The 22,652-nt window shown below is 35.9% G+C and overlaps 2 protein-coding genes across 4 annotated transcripts; both read left to right on the top strand.

The window, feature by feature from the left end:
• The first annotated feature begins 2,873 nt into the window (after positions 1–2,873).
• Positions 2,874–7,384, top strand: LOC112196170 (ras-related protein RABH1b). The gene is made up of 6 exons (XM_024336476.2): positions 2,874–3,197; positions 3,756–3,826; positions 5,283–5,371; positions 5,599–5,710; positions 6,433–6,523; positions 6,928–7,384. Exons 1-6 carry the CDS (start codon positions 3,081–3,083, stop codon positions 7,072–7,074), a joined length of 627 nt encoding a protein of 208 aa, XP_024192244.1. The 5' UTR covers positions 2,874–3,080; the 3' UTR covers positions 7,075–7,384.
• A 578-nt stretch (positions 7,385–7,962) lies between these two features.
• Positions 7,963–10,771, top strand: LOC112196146 (probable purine permease 11). Of its 3 annotated transcripts, none has more exons than XM_024336454.2 (2): positions 7,963–8,148; positions 9,417–10,771. In XM_024336454.2, exons 1-2 carry the CDS (start codon positions 8,112–8,114, stop codon positions 10,502–10,504), a joined length of 1,125 nt encoding a protein of 374 aa, XP_024192222.1. In that variant the 5' UTR covers positions 7,963–8,111; the 3' UTR covers positions 10,505–10,771. The 3 variants fall into 3 exon arrangements, with proteins under 3 accessions (XP_024192222.1, XP_024192228.1, XP_024192234.1); XM_024336460.2 differs by lacking the exon at positions 7,963–8,148 and adding an exon at positions 8,232–8,385; XM_024336466.2 differs by lacking the exon at positions 7,963–8,148 and adding an exon at positions 8,398–8,536.
• The last annotated feature ends 11,881 nt before the right edge of the window (positions 10,772–22,652 follow it).

The raw sequence follows: 22,652 nt of genomic DNA, 5'->3' as shown, positions 1-22,652 counted from the left end.
ATTAATAATAATTACTTTTCATCAATAGGAGAATGGCAAATTGCTAAAGTGGGTTGTTGAGTGTAGTTGTAAGAACTTTTAATTTCTTTTAGAACCTGTAATTTTCTCATAACAAAATAGAGAAATATTTCTTGTATATTTATGGGTAGTTTCATATTTAGTATATAATTTTGCGTTAGATTTTGTTGTGCTGACCACTTTATAATTCACATCGTAAGTGCATCATAATTCAATATTAAAAGGTAAAAAAATGACTTTGTTTTTATTTATTTATTTTGAGTAGAAACGACAAGTTTTTCTCCATCCCACCCTATCTTATGATGCTAGTGATACTTAAACTAGTGAGCTTATCGTTGTCGGTTAATCTAAATAACCAACATGTCACAGTTCACAGATAAAATAATTGTTAATTTTTTCTTTTTGAAAGAATGGATGATTTTTCATTAAGAGCTATCTCAATTGGGGTGTCTACAATCAGAGTTGATTACATCAAGAATACATTATGGCACATAATCTAGCCAAACCATGCTATGTTGTGCTTCAAAACCAATTACTGCAAGTCTAAGGGCAACCATGTTACAAGACCAAGGTGCATGGCATAGTTGTACTGATGAGATTTTTGTTGTAGCACATTTGATATCGTCTATGAGCCCACCATTGGAAAGGAGGGCATGATCATGACATGAAGCTTTTGCAATAGCTTCAGTATAGTCACTTTCAACGACAACATGTTGCACTCTTAGTGAATTCAAGAGGTCTAAACCTGCTCTGATTGCCAACAGTTCACATTGTTTAGGAGAAACTGTATGCTCAATTGGACCAACAAAGGCGACCATAAACTAGACTGTAGCAGTTCAGAGTACACCACCAATGCCTCCCCGTTTTTGCTAAGGTAGAAAAGCAACGTCTACATTTAGTTTGAGAGCTCCATTTGCAGCCGGCCTCTAAGTACGCCTTTGCTGTGTAGTGGTGCGTGTATTGTTGGTGGTTCATGCTTTCTGAAAATCTTCTGACCACACAAAACTGCTTAGACTAATTTCTTAAACTGATTGTCTAGTTCCATCCCACAAGAAGTTGTTTCTATTCTACCATAATGCCCAAATTATCATTAACTTTAGCAAAAACATCAGGCTCCAAAGTGAGTGCAAGTTCTAGCATCCACTCCTTAAAGTTGAGTGAAGGAAGAAGACTGTTTTGCAAGTTAAAAGGTGCAACATTTATAATTTCAGAAGATGTTGAACAGTTATAGAAAAGGTGAACTGCATCTTCAACTTGATGGTTATAGAGCAGGCAATTCAAAGCTCATATCCCTTGATGAGAAGTAGATCATGAGTAGGTAGAAGATTATTGCAAGTACGCCATGCACATATGCTGACTTTTACCTAGAACTTTGGCTTTCTAGAGGCACTTCCATAACTCCTTTTATGGATCACCATTAGATGTTGATACAAGTACATGTTGTAACACATCCATTCTAGCAATCCAACAGGCCAATTTAACTGAGTAGTATCCCTTCCTCTCTGGACTCCAATTGAGTCTGTTTAGAGATGGCCGGGTTTCAACTAAGAGGAATACACAACACTTGTCCTGCAACATCTTGAGAGAACAGACCATATACGACAGTTGGTATCCACTGCCTAGTGGCCTCATCAACAAGTTATGCAACTTTGCACAAGGTTATGTTGGGAGGTCTAGTGACCAGAATATGCCCTTGAACCGAAAGCCATATATCAACTGATTTTTCCATCACCAATTTTCCATTGAACCCCAGCTTTTAAGTACCGGCCTACCTTTCAGGATACTTATCCAAGAGAACGAAGGTGAGTCTCCTATTTCTGCTTCCCAAAAAGAACAATTTGGGAAGTACCTGGCCTTGTACAACCTAGCAATCAAAGATTGAGGATTGGAAATGATTCTCCATCCTTGTTTAGCAAGCATAGCTATGTTATAAGCATAAATGTTTTTGAAACCCATACCTCCCTCATTTTTGGTTAAGAAAAGTTTTTTCTAACTCCTCTAATAGATTTTCTTTTTCTCATCCGTGTCTCCCCAAAAGAATGAAGCACAGAGTTGGTGAATGTCATCACATAGACTTTTGGGAAGAAGGTAGCAATTCATGGCATAGAGGACCATTGTCTGAGCCACTACCTTATAAGGATTTCCTTGCCAGCACAACTTAGAATCTTGGACTTCCAGTTAATTAGTTTCTTCAACAACTTTTCTTTGATATAAACAAACTTGGCCGTCTTGGACTTACCAACACATAATGGTCAACTAAGGTATTTATCATGCTCATCAACACGTTGTACTGCTAGAATAGAAGCCAAACCCATTCTTAAGTATGACTGTCAAGTTTCGTTATGCTTTGTGATGGTTGGGTCAAGGGTATGTGTGGTTCTACACGGCGATCAAGATAGGTTCAAGTGGATTTGGGTCAATGAATGTTGGTCCTGGGTGTTGGGTTGTCGATGATCGCCTTAAATCATGGTGGCTGAAATAAGGGGTGGTTTGATGAGGATTTGAGAGGATGTCTCAATATCAGGGCATCAGTAATGGATAGAATAAAGTTGATAGTTGTAGCAAAAGTGGTAGGTTATGGTTATCCATGGTAAGCGGTACTCGTCGGTCACAATGCTTAAGAATTGAGTTGTCTATTGCAATGCGTATGAGATGACTAACATCGTTTGTACTTGCCCATAATCATTTGCTCTAGTGACATTAGTCTTCGAGATTATAAATTTGATCCTCATTATCTCTTTTGGCCAATAAATCAAAATTCATTTAGAACACAACTCCAAGTTGAAAACCGAGAGAGTAAATAGTAAAAACCATATGGACCTTAACAACACTCGGATTGGTGCAAAGTGCTCTTCAAACCAATTTCACGCGCAAAAAAGAGTTTCTCTCCCTCTCCGTCTCCGCCAAACAAGAGATCATCTCGTCATATATATAAATACGCACCCAAACCGAAATCGAGACAAAGAAGAAATTTCCAACGAGGCTCCGAGATCTCGATCTGTCCAGATTATCTCCGGCGAGATCTCGACCTTGAAAATCCAACCCCGATCCACGTAGATCCCATGGCTCCCGTCTCCGCTCTAGCCAAGTACAAGCTCGTCTTCCTGGGCGACCAGTCCGTCGGCAAAACCAGCATCATCACTCGCTTTATGTACGATAAGTTCGACAACACCTATCAGGTAATCCTGTTTCTGTGATCTTCCAGCTCCTCAGTTTTGCTGATTTCTGAGTCCGCCTAACGCTTTAGTAAAGTTGAAATCTTTTCCATGAATGATGATGATACAAGCTTTTGCAACAACCACAGTTTGGTACTGTTTTGGAATTGAATTGCTGTGAAATAGTGTAGGGCTCTCTCACTTGTATGTTCAAGTTGAATAGGAAAATGGGAGTTATGAAAACTTTGTGGAAAGGAACTTGTTATTTATAGACCTCGGTAGAGTAAGTATATACAACTGAATTACACGTCCTTCTGCAGAAGTGATCCGATAAGGACCTAGGTTTTATGTATTTAAGCGCTTATTCTCTAACAAGGTCGAAGACATGCATTCAAAGCCTGCCAGTTATCTGGATCTGAAAGTCCTTATGTGAAACATACATATACATGTCTAAACGACCATTCATTTTGTTTATCTTGCTGCCACTCTACATATGTCTATCACCAACATTTAGCCTATGCTTTGAAGTTAATAGTTCAAGTTTTCTTTTATGTAATTATATGTTTTTTCTGTGACAATCAGGCTACCATCGGCATTGATTTTCTGTCAAAGACAATGTACCTTGAAGATCGAACTGTTCGGTTGCAGCTCTGGTCAGTCTTTATACTTTTCTGTGTGTAATTACTAGTTACCGTATGTATTTATAAATTTTATGTACAGTTGATGGCATATTACTCACTTTTCATCATATAAAAAGTAGTTCTTGTTTACCTAAGCTTCCTCTGGCATTGTCATTCTATGATGTGATATTAATTTGGGAGGATTTACTGACTGGGTTTAGGTTGCTTGTATACAAAATATTGTCCTTTGGAAGTCACTAGTAGTCTAGTACTCTCATAAATGAAAGCTACATTTTAAGCACATGAAGTACGAGCCGTTTCTTTTCTCATCATTTGATTTAAAGTGTGCACTGTTTCCTAATATAAATAGTTTCTTTCCACGGTGAAATTAAGGTTTTGATTGATAGGTATTTTCAAGTTTGGATGGAGTATTTCCTCTGTTTTCCTCTTGCAGTTTATTCTAGCGAAGGCTGCTTTTAATAGTGACTTAGATTTTTGGTACTTTTTGTTGCTTGGATGGAAAAACTGAAGGGATATTTGTGTCGTATCTAGTGTCAGTGGCATACATTATTGTAATAATAAGCATATTGCCATTATCTTGTCAGGGGCGACCTTTATCGTCTGGTTGGTCCTGTTTTCTTTACTTGAGAATTTTACTTTCTTTTACTTTTCTTCACCCCTTTTTTTCTTTTTCTCTTCTGTTCTTGATAGCAAAACTTTCAGGATTGGATAGGCGTCATAGGTCTGCTAGAACCTGATAGTAAACCTATTCTTTTAAGGCTGAGACAGTCGTTTAGACAGGTTCAGAACCGTCCTACAATTGCTATTGTGGTGGGGTTTAGGATTGTTATAAACCCTTTCAAAAACTTGAAGTTGCAAAAGGTGGATATGATTAGTGGGGAGTGAATTGTATAGGGTTAAGGCTTGCCTTTGATAAACCAACCTACATCATATATTAAGTTTCACCGAGTAGAATGAAGGAGAAATATGGATTTTGGGTTCTTTCTGCTAGAACTGTTAAGAGACTCTTTTTGAAAAATAGTGAAAATGACGAAAGATAAATTTGGAGAGCTAATAAGTAATCTTAGTCCAAGAAAATCTTGTGGGGTGCAAGGGTCACAACTACGCCCACAAAGAAAGTTATTGTTTTCCCTTATACTTTCAATAGAAAAAAATCAGATAATAACAAAATACTAATTTCAGTAAAGGAAATATGTATTTTTATGCTTTTCAATAATACTTTGATGAATATGATTTCTGTCTTCTTTCAAGGATCTGACTTCGGCTTCTTTCTCTGGAAGCGATATTCTTATCACAGCTTGTCATTGATGCTGCATCAATTACATGACTTTATTTTGTTGTTGCTTGGATGTCATTGTTGTGAAGTTTCTTGGTGATTAGCTTGGCTTCTTAGTTCTTACTTGAGTCATCCATGTGACAAGATTGGCATTTTCTATATCTTGTTTGAAAATCTTTAAATTTGAAACAGGGATACTGCTGGGCAGGAAAGATTCAGGAGTCTGATTCCAAGTTATATCCGGGATTCCTCTGTGGCTGTCATTGTATATGATGTTGCAAGTACGATCTCTCTCTGTTTCTAATTCATTGAAGCCTAAAAGTTGTTTTCCAAGTCTCATTTGCTCCTCAATGTCATTTGGAGTTCTTGTTAAGAGTCCCAACTCATGAGGAACTTGTTTTGGTTTCAACATATTTTGTTGAAACTGGATGATCTTGAAGTTTATGTGATTTATATTCAATGGTTGATGAAATTCACCAATTATTTCTGGTTTGTTCTTATGGTACAGGCAGGCAATCATTCCTAAACACTTCCAAATGGATTGAAGAGGTTCGCACTGAGCGGGGAAGTGATGTTATCATTGTACTTGTTGGAAACAAAACAGATCTTGTAGATAAAAGGTAATGATTTGCGGTGTCCTTTACACTAAGTTAGGAGAGTTGATTTCTGGTTTTCTACTGCACTTTCACTTTTCAGTTGCTAGCTTGGTAAAATTCTTCCGATTGTCAAATGTTGATTCATTAAGTTGTTTGAATGTAAGTGGAAGTGCTTTGGAGCATGATTCATACTCCTGTTTAGATTAGTGACTTGTTATATAATATGATGACTAGTATTTTCTTATATCTACGATGACTAGTGTTCGCACCATCAACAGTGACCTATTGGTTAATATTATGAGAATGAGATGTGTTCAAGGAAAATATAGGTTATGAAAGGTATCGAAGGGTTATGGACGTCTAATTTATGCTCTTTTTCCTGAAAGAAGCGCTTCAATTTTTTAAATAGTTTTTGAATGGCTTAAAAGACAAGCCTTCTAAACAGAACTCTTGAGTTTTGATGCAATTTCAGTAGATTTGGGAGAATTGAATACTTTTCTTATAATACCAATACAGATGTATAAACTTGGTCTTTTTTTTTTTTGGGTCATATAGTATAAGCTTTGTCAGTCAAAGAAACTATAGGCAAATGCTCTGTCTATTGTAACGTTGCCATTGTATTAAATGCATATGCTTGCCTCACCTATCATAAAAAACAATATGAGTTTGATCAAGCTGATTTTGCATCTGATTTATCTTGCCACTTCTGATTCTCATATTTGGGGCATGTTGTTGATAAATGACAGGCAAGTTTCGATAGAGGAAGGAGAAGCCAAAGCTCGCGACCTAAATGTTATGTTCATTGAAACCAGTGCCAAGGCTGGCTTCAATATCAAGGTAAGCTACTTTATCTGTAGTTGCTAACATCATGGTAATGTAAGGCCTTAATGCATGTGATTGTGTTGGGTGGGGCCTGCAGCCAATCACAATACTACTTTTGGCAAAGGGAACTGGTTTCTTAGTAATGAGGTTATTATCCAGATGTGTTCTCGTTCGTCGCTATTTGGGTGTCTAGAATACTATTGACGAGAAGACTATCCTTCTAATCAGTTTAATCCATGACTGTTTGGGAATTTTCTATCAGTGGTTGCAAAGCATAAACTAGGTTTTGAGTAGGCTCAGATCTAAGTAAATGAAACACTGCATCTTCATTTCATGAAGGAAAAAAAGATTGTGGCCCAGCTGAATTGTTAGCTTGTTAGGTAATCTTTCGCTTTTAACTTTATTTTATCTCAATCCAGGCTCTCTTTCGGAAGATTGCGGCAGCCCTACCTGGAATGGAGACACTTTCTTCTACAAAGCAAGAGGATATGGTTGATGTAAACCTCAAGTCCTCCAATCCAAATGCATCACAGTCACAGGGACAGTCAGGAGGCTGTGCATGTTGATCCTTGAATCACATGGATTTCAAACTCAACTTTTTCCCCCCATTCTTATATGCTTCGGTGATCCAGCTCTTTGTAAAGCTTAGTTATCATCCCAGTTCTGAGTTGCGCCTTTTTGTAGCTTTGGATGAGTTTTGTGTTTGGTTGATTGTTTTACGATATATGCACTATTTAGAATACCAGAGACTTCCAGACCTCAAGTTAAAAGTGATAGAAGAAACATCTTTATATGGTTGTAATTTATGCCCCCAGTGTCTGATAAACGCTAGTTATCCCTATTCCAGCAATTTGAGTTCTAATTTTCTGTCTTTAATATTCGATTGGGATATGACAATACACAAATGTCCACTTTGGCAGTAGTAGTAAATGAAGGGATTATTGTACCAGAAGAAGTAAAGGGATTTGGTTCATCGACCTAGATGATTCATTACTACTTGAATATTTGAGACGATTGGTTCTTATTAATTTTTACGATTGGTTTCATCTACCTACATGGTTCAGTTTAAAAGACTAAACTGAAAACAGAGACCTCATTTTGGAAATAAATAAAGAAATCAAAAGGGAGTTATGCAAATGAATTAGAAATAACACCTATTTCTGTGAAAATTAAAGTAAGAAATTCGTGCAATCAATACATATTCATCTTTTTTCTATGAAAATTTATAATTTTCAAGTTTAGAATACCCCGATAACAAATAATTTATAATTTTCAAGTTTAGAATAGCCCCGATAAAAAATAACTTAGAAAGCCAGACGAGATAATAAATGTTTAGAGTTTAAGAAATCCAGTTTCAATTAAACACTCGTACCCCAGAAAGTGGCCGATCTCCTCCCTAAGTCCTTACCATATTAGTGGCCGATCTCCCCACCAATCATTAGGAACAGAGCGGCAGCCCCAAGCCCGAAATGCCAACAATGCCCTTATTTAACAGAGTCTCATTCCTTTTTGGAAGTAATGTCCAAGTACATCAAATCTCTTGGGTCCTCGCTCCTCACTTTTCTCCGGAGTTTCTAGTTTTCTGTTCCCCCGAACATTTCTGATGGACCTCCACGCGGACAGATCCTACTCGCTCATAGGTACGTACTATTTTTACTCTGATTCTGTAGATTCTGAATTCTTCAGAAAGTAAAAAAACAAAACTGAAAAGAAGTGAGAAAAATTTTGTTGGGGGAATTTGCGTTAACAGTAATATTTGGAGTCTTGTTCCTATTAATATTTGGTCAGCGATTACTGCGCTACCTATACGCCCTTTGTGACTCTTCCTGTTCTTCAGTCACGCCAGAGTTGAACCAAAATGCCACCACTACCGCCAGGTCTCTTTCTCTGTCTGGTTTTAGTTTTTGGTTTTTAATGGTTTGTGTGAGAAAACTAGATATGGGTTTTGTTTGTTTTGATTGATGTGTTACTGGGTTTTTGTGAGAGTAATGTTTGGTTGCTGAGAACTTGTTTGCATAGGAAGAAAAGGTATATACGCAAATCTTTGAATTTTTGGGCTGTTGCAATCAATCGCTGACTTGAGTTTGAAAGTTTGAATCTTCATATATGTGTCTCTGTAGTGTGAAGTTTTGTATGATAGTTAACTAGTTTCTGGTGGATTTCAATTGAACAGTTTAAGGTTGAAGATTGAGGCATGAATTTGTGGCGCAGTTTTCCACATCCTAGTTTCTGATTCACTTTTGCTGTGTTCAGTAGGGATGATGTTGGTTTAATTGATGTGTGGCCTCTGAATCTTTTGTGATTGTTTGAATTGAGATTTACTGCTTGGCCGCTTTGGTCTTTTAATATGAAAAAGAGGTGTGTATGTACCAAAGCAACTTTGCACCTGCAGGAGACAGATTGAAATCGAAAGATTCAAAGTGAAATTTTCAAGAATACTTGTGTAGACCAGGCATCAAAGGCTCCTTGCATGAATTTCTTTTTGTCTTTATTTTTCTGGTATACTTTTGCAACAGAACAAAAGTTATGACCACATCAAAATGTTGCTGCTTGTGATTAGTTTTGGCCGACTCAAAAGAAGCTTGCCTTTGCTTTGCAACTGCAAGAAAAAGATATTGGACAACTGTTAAACAACAATAGTGTTGAAGTGGTATTCTTGCAAAAATCATTAAGGGATTCTTAATATACACCTCTGACTGAATATTTGGGTGTATTCTTTTTCAATTGCATGGTGTAGCATTGTACCAGGTCTGCAGCAAACTTTGAACTGTAGAGGCAGAACTCTGTATATGTTGTGTCTTTTACATGTTTCATGATTCTCCATAACTTCAAATGCTTAGCTGATATTTTGTTTTCGATCATTTGACGAACCCATAGGGAAACTAATTTGTTTCCTTTGTGAATACAGATAGCCAAGAATCCATCCCATTCAAAAATGAAACTGTGATGGACCCAACACTATTGATCAAACTTGGCCGCTGGCAATGGTGGTTTTTGGTGGCAATCAACATATTCTTCCTCATTGTGGGGCAGGCTGGTGCTGTGTTACTCGGAAGATTTTATTATGACCAGGGTGGTAATAGTACGTGGATGGCTACTCTTGTGCAAACCGCAGCTTTTCCAGTTCTTGTTATCCCACTTTATTTTCTTCCTTCGCAGAAAGAAGATCAATCAACTTCTTCAACTTCACCTTCCCTTCTAGTTCTTGCCTTGATTTACTTCGTTCTTGGACTGATCATTGCTGGTGACAACATGTTGTATTCTACTGGACTCTTGTACCTATCTGCCTCTACATACTCCATCATTTCTTCAACTCAATTAGCTTTCAATGCAGTCTTCTCATACTTCATCAATTCTCAGAAGTTCAGTGCATTGATTTTCAATTCAGTGATTATCCTGACATTGTCTGTGGCTCTTATTGGTGTGAATGATGACTCGGATGGACCTGCAGGGGTATCAACGCAGAAACATATCATTGGCTTTATCTGTACCCTTGCTGCTTCTGCAATCTACTCCCTGCTACTTTCCCTTATGCAGCTTACTTTCCAGAAGGTTCTGAAAAAGGAAACTTTCTCTGTGGTTTTGCAAATGCAAATTTTTACAGCACTTGTTGCGACTTGTGCTTCAGTTGTGGGTCTTTTTGCAAGTGGGGATTGGAAGACTTTACATGGAGAAATGGAAAGTTTTGGTAAGGGAAGAGTTTCGTATGTGATGACTTTGGTGTGGACAGCTGTTTCTTGGCAAGTTTGTTCTGTTGGTGTGGTGGGTTTAATTTTCGTGGTGTCTTCCCTATTCTCGAACGTAATTAGTACTCTCTCTTTGGCTGTTACTCCTATAGCTGCTGTGATAGTTTTCCATGACAAGATGAATGGTGTGAAGGTAATTGCTATGCTAATGGCTATATGGGGTTCTGCTTCTTATATTTATCAAAACTACCTTGATGATGCCAAGGCAAGAAGAGCAGTGGCTGATGTTAGTGAATCGCACATTGCGTGAGTCCCAATTCTTATGTATCTGATAGAAATACACAGAATATTTCTTTTCTTTTCTAGGATAAAGATACAGATGCTGTAATTAGCTTTGTTTGATACCAACTTTACATTTTAGCATACTCTTTTTACTTGTATCAGTTGGAGTAGTAAATTATGTCATTGAAATTGTGGTAGTTTTTCTAGTCTCTGCAAGGTTCCGGATTCATGGTCGTTATAATTGTAAAATCTAGATGTTAAAGAGTGATATCATAGATGATGCTATTTTTGTGTTCGGACCTAATGTCGATTCAGGTTCCACCATTTCTATAGCATGTTGTCTCCGCTCACTCACAATGTCATGACAATGTGCTACTGAAAACTAGGAAATTCTGGTTTGTTGCATCACTGGTAATGAAAGAGACACTCAGCAGTGTAATAGAGGTCTCTGTGCTTCAGATTGGCTCAGAGATGTGCTGTTGTTGTGCTTTGCCACTTTCAGGTATTGTAGAAAGTAGATGCAAAGACTTGGTTTTGTGTGTGTGTGTTTGTGCGACTCCATGCTGCGACAGTGGTATTAGCACCACATAAAGGCCTATTGTTTGAATTGAATACTGCACGCTAATAGATTTACCTTGCAAAACATGTCAAGTAACTCCATATTGTTACATCGAGTAAGATCCAGCATTTCGAACTTCGAAGAACAAAACTACATCAGTTAGAATCAGAGTAGCTTTTCAACAATGCTTCTCTCTCCAAGAAACCTAATCTAATCCAACCCACCAACTTCAACTAGGCAGACCGTGAATTCATTTTGTAGGTCATTTCTCGCAAGAGCGTACTCCTGCCAGGTGCATCGTACTTATGAAAAGATCAACGACTGTAAATGCATGGAAGAACAGGTACTGTTACGTGGTAGTAAAATAAGATTTAGCCTAAATAGTGAAAAAAAAAAATATATATATATATATATAGAATAATACACCAAGAACTCCTTATTCTGATAATACACCAAGAACTCCTTATTCTGAGCTCTTGATAGATCATGAAATTGAGTTCCAGAAATTTCAACATGAAAAAATATGCAAACTGCCTGCTGTGTCTAGTTTATGAGAAATTTTAAGGTTTGCAATTCCGACTTTTCTAGAAGGAGTTATGGCAATTTAAGTGAAGGAAGTTCAGCTTGAACGAGAATCTGCAACACAGAAACTGTTGTGCAGAACACCTAACTTCGCTGAATTACTAAGAACTGCTCGGATGGAAGTAAGAGATGTACCCTATATGCACGGAAAGCCCCATGTTTCTAGTTTCTGAGAAATTTTACGGTTTGCGATTCCGACTTTTCTAGAAGGAGTTATGGCAATTTAAGTGAAGGCAGTTTTGCTTCGATGGGAATCTGCAACATCTTTTAGAAGTTCATGTCTAGAACCGAATTTCGCTGAATTACTGGGAGCTTCTCAGATAGAATTAGGAGTTGTACCCTATATGCACGAAAAGCCCCATGTGTCTAGTTTTTGAAAAATTTTACGGTTTGCCATTCCGACTTTTCTAGAAGGAGTTATGGCAATTTAAGTGAAGTCAGTTCAGCTTTGACTGGAATTTAGAAGGCCCAGCACATATATTTGAAAATATTCAGTGTGCCACATCATCATTATATGTGTGTGTGTGTGTCTTTGTGTGAGTGAGAATTTGTTGTAATTTGGCTTATGGTGAAATTGGACGTTCTCATACTTCTATATAGAATATGTGCATATATATTTTACATGTCGTGACTACGGTTGACCGATTCGATCGGATTCGAAAATATGGTGAAATTAGCTAAATTTTTTACCACACTTATAATTTATTATAATAATCTCATCCAACGGTCGGTTTTTCCATTTTATTTGAATTGATAGTGGTTACCCTTTGGAGTGTATGATATATAAATATAGGTTTATAAGAGTAAATAAGTTTGACTTAGTTGATCGAATTTGAAACGAGAACTAAATTGGCTGAAATTTTTACAACCATCATAAAACATTACAATCTCTCCATCGAGCGGTTGGTTTGCTTTAGAATGAACCGCAACAATTTAAATGCAATGTATAAGTTATACAACTTTAGGAGGCAAATTGGTATAGGCCAATGTCTTTGTAATTAAAATTGAAGTTTTTATTTTATGTTCACGCACATCCATCTATGGAATATTTACAGACGTGATGTGAAAAAATAAGAACGTTTCGAGGTCGTTGTGTCATCGGTCAACTAAGAAAACATACAAGTGACGAAGGTTGACCAATTCGATCGGATTCCAAAATATGGTGAAATTGGCTAAATTTTTTACCACACTCATAATTTGTTGTAATAATCATATCCAACGGTTGATTTTTTCATTTTTTTTTGAATTGATAGAGGTTTCTCTTTAGAGTATATGATATATAAATATAAGTTTATAAGAGTAACTAAGTTTGACCTAATTGATCGAATTCGAAACGAGAACCAAATTTGCTGAAATTTTTACAACAACCATAAAACATTACAATCTCTCCATCGAGGGGTTGGTTTCTCCAAATTTATTTTCCACTTCATGTTTGTTTTAGAATGAACCTCAACAATTTAAATGCAATGTATAAGTTATACAACTTTAGGAGGCAAATTGGTATAGACCAATGCATTTGTAATTAAAATTGAAATTTTTATCTTATGTCCACGCACATCCATCAATGAATATTTACAAACGTGATGTAAAAAAATAAGCATGTTTCGCGGTCGTTATGCTATCGGTCAACCAAGAAAACAGACAAATGACTACGGTTGACCAATCCGATTGGGTTCCAAACTATGGTGAAATTGACTAAATTTTTAACCACATGTATAATTTATTGTAATAATCACATCCAACGGTCGGTTTTCCCATTTTCTTTGAATTGATAGAGGTTGCTCTTTGGAATGTATGATATATAAATATAGATTTATAAAAAAATTAGTGTCTTTAAATATTTATTATAAATAAAACCCACAAGGCCCATCCCGAAAAAGCCCACAAGGCCCGCTTTATATGGACGGGCTTGGATCCTTCGATTTACAATAAAACCCGGCCCGCCATTATTTAAAAATATAATAAGGCCCGGCCCAAGCCCGCTATGAATGCCCGGCCCGGCCCGTTGACGAGGCCTACTTTTAAGTCTTATCTCGATTTACTTTGTATTTTAGATGTGTTGGAATCCGTTTCCTTCATACATCTGCAGTACTCTCAAAGTTAACATAGGTGGAAGATTGTTATCTTTTCAGCGTATGATCTACAAAGAATATGCTTGGTAGGACATATCACCGGTTACTTTGATGGAAGATTTCCCTTTTATGGTCGGTCATACCATCAACCGGTGCGTCTTCAGATGCGTTTTCGCATCCAGTCATAGTCTTGTTAGGTCTTATTTCCGAAGTTTTATTTTCGCATTTTTCATTTATGATGTAGTTTCTACATCTATCGTTTGTAATCTTTCTTATTATTAATGTAGTTGTCATTTTCTCTCAAAAAAAAAAAAAAGAAGTTAAAATCGGTTATCTTTTTTTTTTTTGAAACGAAAGTCGGTTATCTTTTCTTTAAATTAATTTGCAAAGATGATTATCATTTATCTGTTTTAGCAATAAACCTAGGTTTACTAGCAATAAACCCTAAAAAGATAAGGGTGGTTCTATTCAGACCTCCTAATTTAGCATTTGGACCTCCTCTAATTTTTGTACAATCTTAAATCCCATTTTACCCTTTCTTTAAGAAAAAAAAAAAATCTATATCCACTTTCTGTGATTATATCACCTGCACAACCCGCATTTTCACTCTTTTCCCTCCACTACCATCAAGCGAAGAGAGAGAGAGGTATTCCTATTGTCGTGTGATAATATCCTTGAAGTCCTTCATCTTCTGATGAAGATCTTTATTCCTCTGGGTTTCTTCATTTCTTCTGGGCAATAACAATTAGATTGCCACAATACAATGATACATAGTTATCTGGAGAGAAGGTGACTAGATTTCCACCTCTCTTTACTATATAAGTGATTAAAAGTAGTAAGAAAGAGAACCAAGTTTAACAGATATCTAAATCATATAAGGCATTGAAGGATATGCATATTGAACATTAAACCTTTGCAATTAAAAATCTTCTTTGTTTTTTGTTTCCTTTCTTTTTTTGTTTGAGCCCGGAGGTTATAGTATTGAGGTGAAAAAGAAAATAAAGGGGTAAAATTGGAAGTTTTGAGGTGAAAAGATAGAAGGAGGTCCAAACACTAAATTAGGCGGTATGAATAAAACCACCCAAAAGATAAATCTAGAGTCCACTAGAGAACTTGAGAAAAATCTCTCATTTAATTAAATTTGATATGATAAACTGATCTTCATACATAGCATGATGGTGCGCTTATATAGGCATCCAAGACCTAAAATCATAATATAACAAGAAATCCTAAAGAATCCAAATTTAAAAGGAAACTAAGAACCCAAAAATAAAAAGAATCCAAATTTAAAAGGAAACTAAGAACCCAAAAATAAAAAGAATCCTATAACAAATGTAAGACTAGCCTAAAAAAGATTAAATCATGAATTGGATAATTAAGATGATACATTTTGGCTTAAGTCTGATAGGGCTAACTAAAGTGAGTCTTGAAGATCTCGTCGTTCATATTCTGGAAAGGTATCATGCGTCTGAAACGTACATTCTGACCAAAAGTTGATCTCAATCTGATTCACAATTAAGACATGACTTATTACACGAGTAACCCGAAAAGTCCAAAACCAAATCTTATTGAATATTGCAGCGGCTAGTTACCTCATTATGCATAAGTTACCTATTTTTCAATCACTCTTCTTGATTCTGCGCCGCTTCTTTATTTTTCTAGTTTTCCGGCCAAACCAGACCCACTCTCATCCTACATCACACACACACACACACACACACACACACACACACACACATATATATATATATATATATATATATATCCTACTGATATGCTCAAAGCAAGCATATAATTTAACCCTAGAAATATCATTAGTAGTATAAGCAAGTAGGGATCGTTCTATTCCGGGAATTGAGGGTACACCTATCAATGAAAGACAATATAAACAATTAAAATAAAAACAAAGTATAATATTTACACATATAAACACTATTCACGAAATTAGGGGGGTTTTTGGTTTTTGGTTTTTTTCGAAAATTAAAAGAATTAAAACTAAGTATAAACAAAAACACAAATACAAGAATGAAATGTAAGAAACAAAGATTAAAACCAAGTTCATGATTAAATTCGAATTAACCCTACATTGTTCTTCTAAGTCATGTGAGAGGAGTTGATCATGTGAAACGTTAGAAAGCAAACGATTTCCCATATTTTACTTTCAATGCTAATTAACCTAAGTGAAAGCACAAAGATTAATCCTATCAAACATGTAATCAAGCCCTAGAAAGCTAGTCAATCATACATATTCAACGTAATAAACACATAGAAAGGCTATCAACTCAAGTGTACAACTTAGTATGAATAAGTTCACCTAATTGCAATCCTTTTCAATTGAATTCGATTTTTGTCCAAAACCTTTACTACTTTTGATTTAAGTTACACAAAACAAAAAGTTGATTTCATGTTCTTAAATCTAGCACCATTCATATCAAAACCCTAAGTGTTTCGAACCACATAAGATTAAAATACAAAAGATATCTATAAAGCAAATTCAATCGAACAATCACACATAAGCAACTTTAGAATCACAATATAGAAATCAAAAATCCTTAATCAATCATAAATTTTCAGATTATAAACCTTGTTCAAGCATCAATGTTAACTAGAACAATCTCTAACGAAATCAAACAAGGAGAATCAAAAGTGATTACAAGAAAGAAGGTTGAATTACACCGTGAATGGAGAGATGGATGAATAACTTGAATGATGAACTAATGAAACTTGAAAGCAAGCTTCAAAGTACACGGCTTCAAGGTGGAATGGTGGAGATTCTCACGGCTTGGTCTTGCTTCTTCCTTCCTTGCTTGAAAACGCCAAAAGTTGAACTAGAGAATGGAGAGAGTTTTCGCGCGTAGAGAGAATTTTCTGAATTGTAAAGTGTGTCTTGAGACGTCTAGGGTGCTTGAATATATAGGGAACGGCAATGCTTGGCCTCCAAGCCGTGATTTTCTGTTTATTTTCTCAAGGAATTAAATTAATAATTCCACATGCCTTCCACCAATGAGAAATTGCCAAATAAGCCCTAGTGTGTCATCCAACCAATCACAAAACTCCAAGAAGATTCCCTAATATATTCTTGCCGAAATTCCTTGAATATTTTCTGATTTTCTTCTTGTAATTTCGGCCAAAATATACTTAGGGTTTCTAGGAATGAATCTGGACGCCATTTGGTGCTTTTCTTGATGTCCACACTTTTTCTTTCCATAAACTTCACCCTAGAAAATCTCTTGCGTAATCTTTTATTCTCTCTTGATTTTTCACTCCACTTTTCTCTCCTCCCTTTGGTTTTCACGGCAACACATCCCTAGGGTTTACTTCTTGTGTCACAAACCCTAATTTCATGGGCTTTGATGGGCCTTGATCCATTTTGCCGAAAATCCATAGAGTTCTTGGGCCTTGTTGCTTCAACTTCAAGCTTTCTCATCCTCCAACGTCAAAACACATTATTTTTCCATTTCTTTTTCATGGTTGCGTTGGAAACTTGCTTGGGAAGCCTTCCTCCATTTCGCAGGATTTCCTGGTTGGACTAGGAAAGCTTGTTTCTTCATTTCTGCTCAATTGTGTGGCCCATTTTGTCTCATATTCGCTCGTCTTGACGTTCGCAAGCTCCTCTTTCCATTCGTGCGTTCATTTCCACTTTTTAGCTCGGAGGTCCTGAAAATAGAAACTATACTGAAAATAGAAATTTTCTAAAAATGAAAAATAGAAACTTACTAGAAATGAAAAATAAAAACTTTCCTAAACTGAAAATGGAAACTTGCCAGAAATGAGAAATGGAAACTACAAAAATGGAAACTTTCTACAATAAGGAACTTTCCCAATCAAAGAATGGAAACTTTCCATAATAAGGAACTTTCCCAATCAAAGAATGGAAACTTTCCCAAACAGGGATTTTTCCAAGGAAATGGAGCAGAAAATGTAGGGAAATGCAGTTAAAACGTCGCATTAAAATGCTCCTATCACCTACATCATATATATATATATATATATATATATATATATATTCATGCCTCTTTTATGAAGATGAATGATAGTGAGTGTATTTGCATGTTAAAATTTTGGTGATGTAATCAAGTACACATTGTCAAAAAAGAATTTTTGAGATTCTAAAAAAATAAAAATAATGATTAAATTCAGTTTACCCCCCTGAGGTTTGGGGTTAATTTCATGTTAGTCCCTGTGGTCTCAATTTAATCAGAATCGTCCCTGAACTTTTCAATTTCAGTCAACCGTGTCCAATTTCTTAGATTTCGTCCAAAGTATACGTTAATTCTGAATATGAGACCTACTTTAGTAGCTAAAATAGTCATTTCAAGCACATTTTGAATTTTTTTTTTTCACCAATTACTTATATGGTGGTTCTATTCATACCGTCTAATTTAGTATTTGGACCTCCTTCTATCTTTTCACCTCAAAACTTCCAATTTTACCCCTTTATTTTCTTTTTCACCTCAATACTGTCACCTCCGGGCTCAAAAAAAAAAAAAAAAGGAAACAAAGAAGATTTTTAATTGCGAAGGTTTAATGTTCAATATGCATATCCTTCAATGCTAAAGCCTTCTATGATTTAGATATCTGTTAAATTTGGTTCTCTTTCTCACTAGTTTTAATCACTGATATAGTAAAGAGAGGTGGAAATCTAGTCACCTTCTCTCCAGATAACTATGTATCATTGTATTGTGGCAATCAAATTGTTATTGCCCAGAAGAAATGAAGAAACCCAAAGGAATAAAGATCTTCATCAGAAGATGAAGGACTTCAAGGATATTATCACACGACAATAGGAATACCTCTCTCTCTCTTCGCTTGATGGTAGTGGAGGGAAAAGAGTGAAAATGCGGGTTGTGCAGGTGATATAATCACAGAAAGTGGATATAGATTTTTTTTTTTTGTAAAGAAAGGGTAAAATGGGATTTAAGATTGTACAAAAATTAGAGGAGGTCCAAATGCTAAATTAGGAGGTCTGAATAGAACCACCCTTACTTATAATGCCTAAAAAATGAAAAAACTTATATTGACCGCGGATGAAATCGAGTGCAAAACCTACGCCGAGAACAATATCTTTCAAATCCAAATGCAATGTATCAATATAGAGCTATATGTGAATAGTTGAGAGATAATTATCTTTCAAATCCAAATCACAAAAATGATATCTATATAGCTCTTCAATTTTGAAAGCTTGCCTTGCGAAGACACAGATTCATCAGACGAAGCGCCTGACCCAAATCCAAACCTGATTCCAGATCGTGAATCGTTGATCACTACATCAAACACCAAAGAGACCTCGTGCTCATCAATGACTCAGACTCCAACCCAGACTCAACGCTGTGGAATAAGGCCAGAATAGCCATGCTTCGAGATCAATTTGAGCTTCAATTGTATGAATCGGGATCGAGATTTGGTTTTTGCTTTGCTGTTCTAAGGATGTGAATTTGAAAGAGGAGTGGTTTGTGATGTTGGTTTGTGTTTAAGTCTTAGTTCTCTATTGGGATTTTGGTCATGCTTGTTTTGGTGCAAACCTTGATATTGTTTCACGACCCGAATCTGTTTCTGGGTTTTTGAATTTTTCTCATCCCAGTGTGCAATTTAGTGGCTCCTCCGACAACAACCCAATACACTATCTGATCTTTCAACTAATTATCCCCAAGCATGATCTCAATCTCAGTCACCAAACTCTTCAAATCCCAATTTCTTGGTCAATTAAAGATCCGAACATCATCTAAACTTCACCGCCAATAGTGGAACCAATCATCAACAAGCCAATTGCCCTAACTCGATTGCAAACCAACCGGAGATTGAGCACGTATGGAATCTCAAAATTGGAGTTGTCAATCGAGAGAAACTCGGCCCCGAATTAAGGGAGAGAGATGTTGGCCAGAAGAGGATGGTAGGAGGAAGCTGCTGTCCTGATGTCGGCCATCGACAAAGTCCCCAATATCGGGTTCTCCACTTCGAATCTTTAGTCGAACTCTTGGATTTTAGGGTTAATTAATGGGGGTTATCTGAAGAAGAAGGAGGAGGAGGAGGAGAAGGAGGAGGAGGAGGAGGAGAAGGGGGGAGAGAGAGAGAGTGAAGAGGGTCGAATCTGTGGAAGTTTTGTTTGTCTTGAAATGACTATTTTAGCCCTTAGAGTAGGTTCCATCGACATAGTTAACGTCTACTTTGGATGGCATATGAGAAATTGGACACGCTGACTAAAATTGAAAAGTTCAGGGACGATTCTAATTAAATTGAGACTACAGGGACTAACATGAAGTTACCCCCAAACCTCAGGAGGGTAAACTGAATTTAATCATAAAAATAAATGAATTGTTAAGAATCTGTGTGATCATTTACGCTGACCTTAAACCGCATGCCACTGTGGCCAAGTCTCTCCCTCGCTCGATCTCTTTCTTTGGTTTTTATATGTGTTGATACTTGATACAACAAATAAATTGCAATGATAAGCTGATCATTGCAAACATTGGAGGTTCCATTTAATTTGTTGCAGAGGAATTGTAAGGGTCATCTTCTTTCATATGTATGTGAAATTGTGAAGTAAATAATATGGGCAGTGCTATTCACACACCCCCTCTTTTTTTTTTTTCTATTACTTTAATTCAATTTTTTTTACAAATTACCCTAACTACCCTCCCTTGGAATTAAGTTTTTTAATTTTTTTTTTTGGCAATTCAATCATCCCTAAATCCTAAACCCTTATTTTCCCGCAGGCACAGAAGACTTCAAAACTCTTTTCGTTTCCTTTTTTTTTTTTCCATAAAAAACTTCTCTAGCATAGTCATTATATCTCTCTAATGTGATGCTTTGAAGTTCAATCAAAGTAGAACAAGCAACTTTAGACCCATCTTTGGAGAAAATTTTATACTTGATTTGCAATGGAGACATGGAAGAAAAATATGAGTTCAATGATCATTCGAGCCTCTTTGAATTCATCATTCCTAGTTAGATTCTAACTGAAATTATTTGGTGTATTTAAATCCATTACGCAACTATAAAAGTTTACAACAGCCTAATAATGATAGCCTTATGATTATAGACATGATTTGTTCTACTATATTATACTAGAATATATACGAAAAATTTTGCCATAGGAAAACTATAATATGAGGGGAGTTTCAGAGATAAGGAGTGGTTGTTTGTGGGGCGGGGGTGGGGGTGGGTTTCAGCAAGGGTTTGTGTTTTTTATTGAGGTTGATTGGTTTTGATGCTTCTAGTTACTCTTGTTTATTAGTTTTTATTTTTATGAAGCAATGTTGTGGACTGGTGCATTGCTTTTTGTTATTTTCTGCCAAATTATTTAGGTAATTCATGCTCCAATATACATTATTGAAGTATTTGTGCTGACAATTTATCATTGCTTCTAGTTGAAATGAATTAAATGTGTTGAAATAAGGATAACTTGCTCTTTGCAACTGTAAGATTATGTGCAACTTTTTACTCTCTGGTTTTGCAGCCCTAACTATGGTTTATGCATTTTTATTTTTATATGCATACCAACTTTTTACCATCTATATATACATTTCAGTTCAGTAACTGTAACTACTACTCTAAATAACCAACTAGTTATTGTATTGGCATTCTCTTCACAATGTTGAATTAGGTCTGATACATTTTTACCTAACAATCATAGTGTACGTGGAGAGCAAAACCATATTTACGGTTGAAAATTAGTGTTACTTGGAAGATCTTCGTATCATAATATCTTAGTAGCAAAAAAAATTGATTTATTGTATAATGATGTTTGATTCATGATTGACTTGCCAAATAGGAAAAAGAAGAAGAAAAAAAAACATAACTGCAAGGGAGTGTGGTTAGGGTAATTTGTAAAAATAAAATAAAAATTAAATTAAAGTAATAGAAAAATAGAGGGGGTGTGTGAATAGCACCACCCAATAATATATACGAAAAAAAATGACCATTTTGCTAAAAAATTGATGACTAAATAATGTATATCTATATATGCCTCTTTCATGGAGATGAATGATATGAGTGTATATGCTTATCGCAAGAAGAGCATAGGTGGATGTTAGTCAATTGCAAAATCATAAAGACGTAATAGCTAATTTGCTACCCTAAATTTTCATTTTGGTATCAATTTGCTATCCTAATTTTCCATAATTAACCAATTTGCTACTGTAAGTATTATTTTTGCCAATTTGCTACCTTCTGTTTTTAAAAATATCCAACTTATGATCCTTTAGTCATATCAATTTGTCCGTTCCTCCCTCTAAAAATTGATGAATTTTGAAAATATAGGGTATCAAATGGCTAATTTAAAAAATTTAGGGAAGCAAATTGGTTAATCTTGAAAGCCTAGATGAGAGAATAGTAAATTGGCTAACATAAAACCTAGGGTAGCAAATTACTAGTTTTGAAAACCTAGGGTAGTAAATTGTCTGAAATAAAATATAGAGTAGCAAAGTGACGCCAATCATGAAAGATTTATGAGAGAATAGTAGTTTTCACACTATACATATAACTAAACATCGATCACATTTAAGTTTATTATAAAGATCAGATAACATGTCCAATATCAAGTGATTTATTAATCCAACAAGCTTTTAGAGTTTTAGTCTGAATTAAATCAGCTATACAGCGAAAGTATAGCGATCTCCTTCTCCAGACTTTCAATTTTGGCTGCTATATGAACTCTGGTGCTCTCACTATATGAGAACAACAGAGGTTGTAAATTTGAAATCATCTTTGAAATGGCTTTGATCTGCGAATGTGATTCAAAAGAGCAAACAGTTAAGAATCATATACATCATATATAGATAAGGGAATTACTAATTCGAAATTAACATGGAGCTAGCTAGGGAAGGAAGACAGACCTTTCTACCAGGCCATCTGCCTATTCCAAACTTGCGGCAGAGCCTTTTGACAACAGCTGCGGATAATCGCAATTCCTCACAAGCCTCTTCAAAGGTGAGATGGAAGTAAACACGGAGATCCTCCAATTT

The sequence above is a fragment of the Rosa chinensis genome, chromosome 1 (genome assembly GCF_002994745.2).
Source record: "Rosa chinensis cultivar Old Blush chromosome 1, RchiOBHm-V2, whole genome shotgun sequence".
NCBI lineage: Eukaryota > Viridiplantae > Streptophyta > Magnoliopsida > Rosales > Rosaceae > Rosa > Rosa chinensis.
This window is presented reverse-complemented; position numbering and strand designations above follow the sequence as displayed.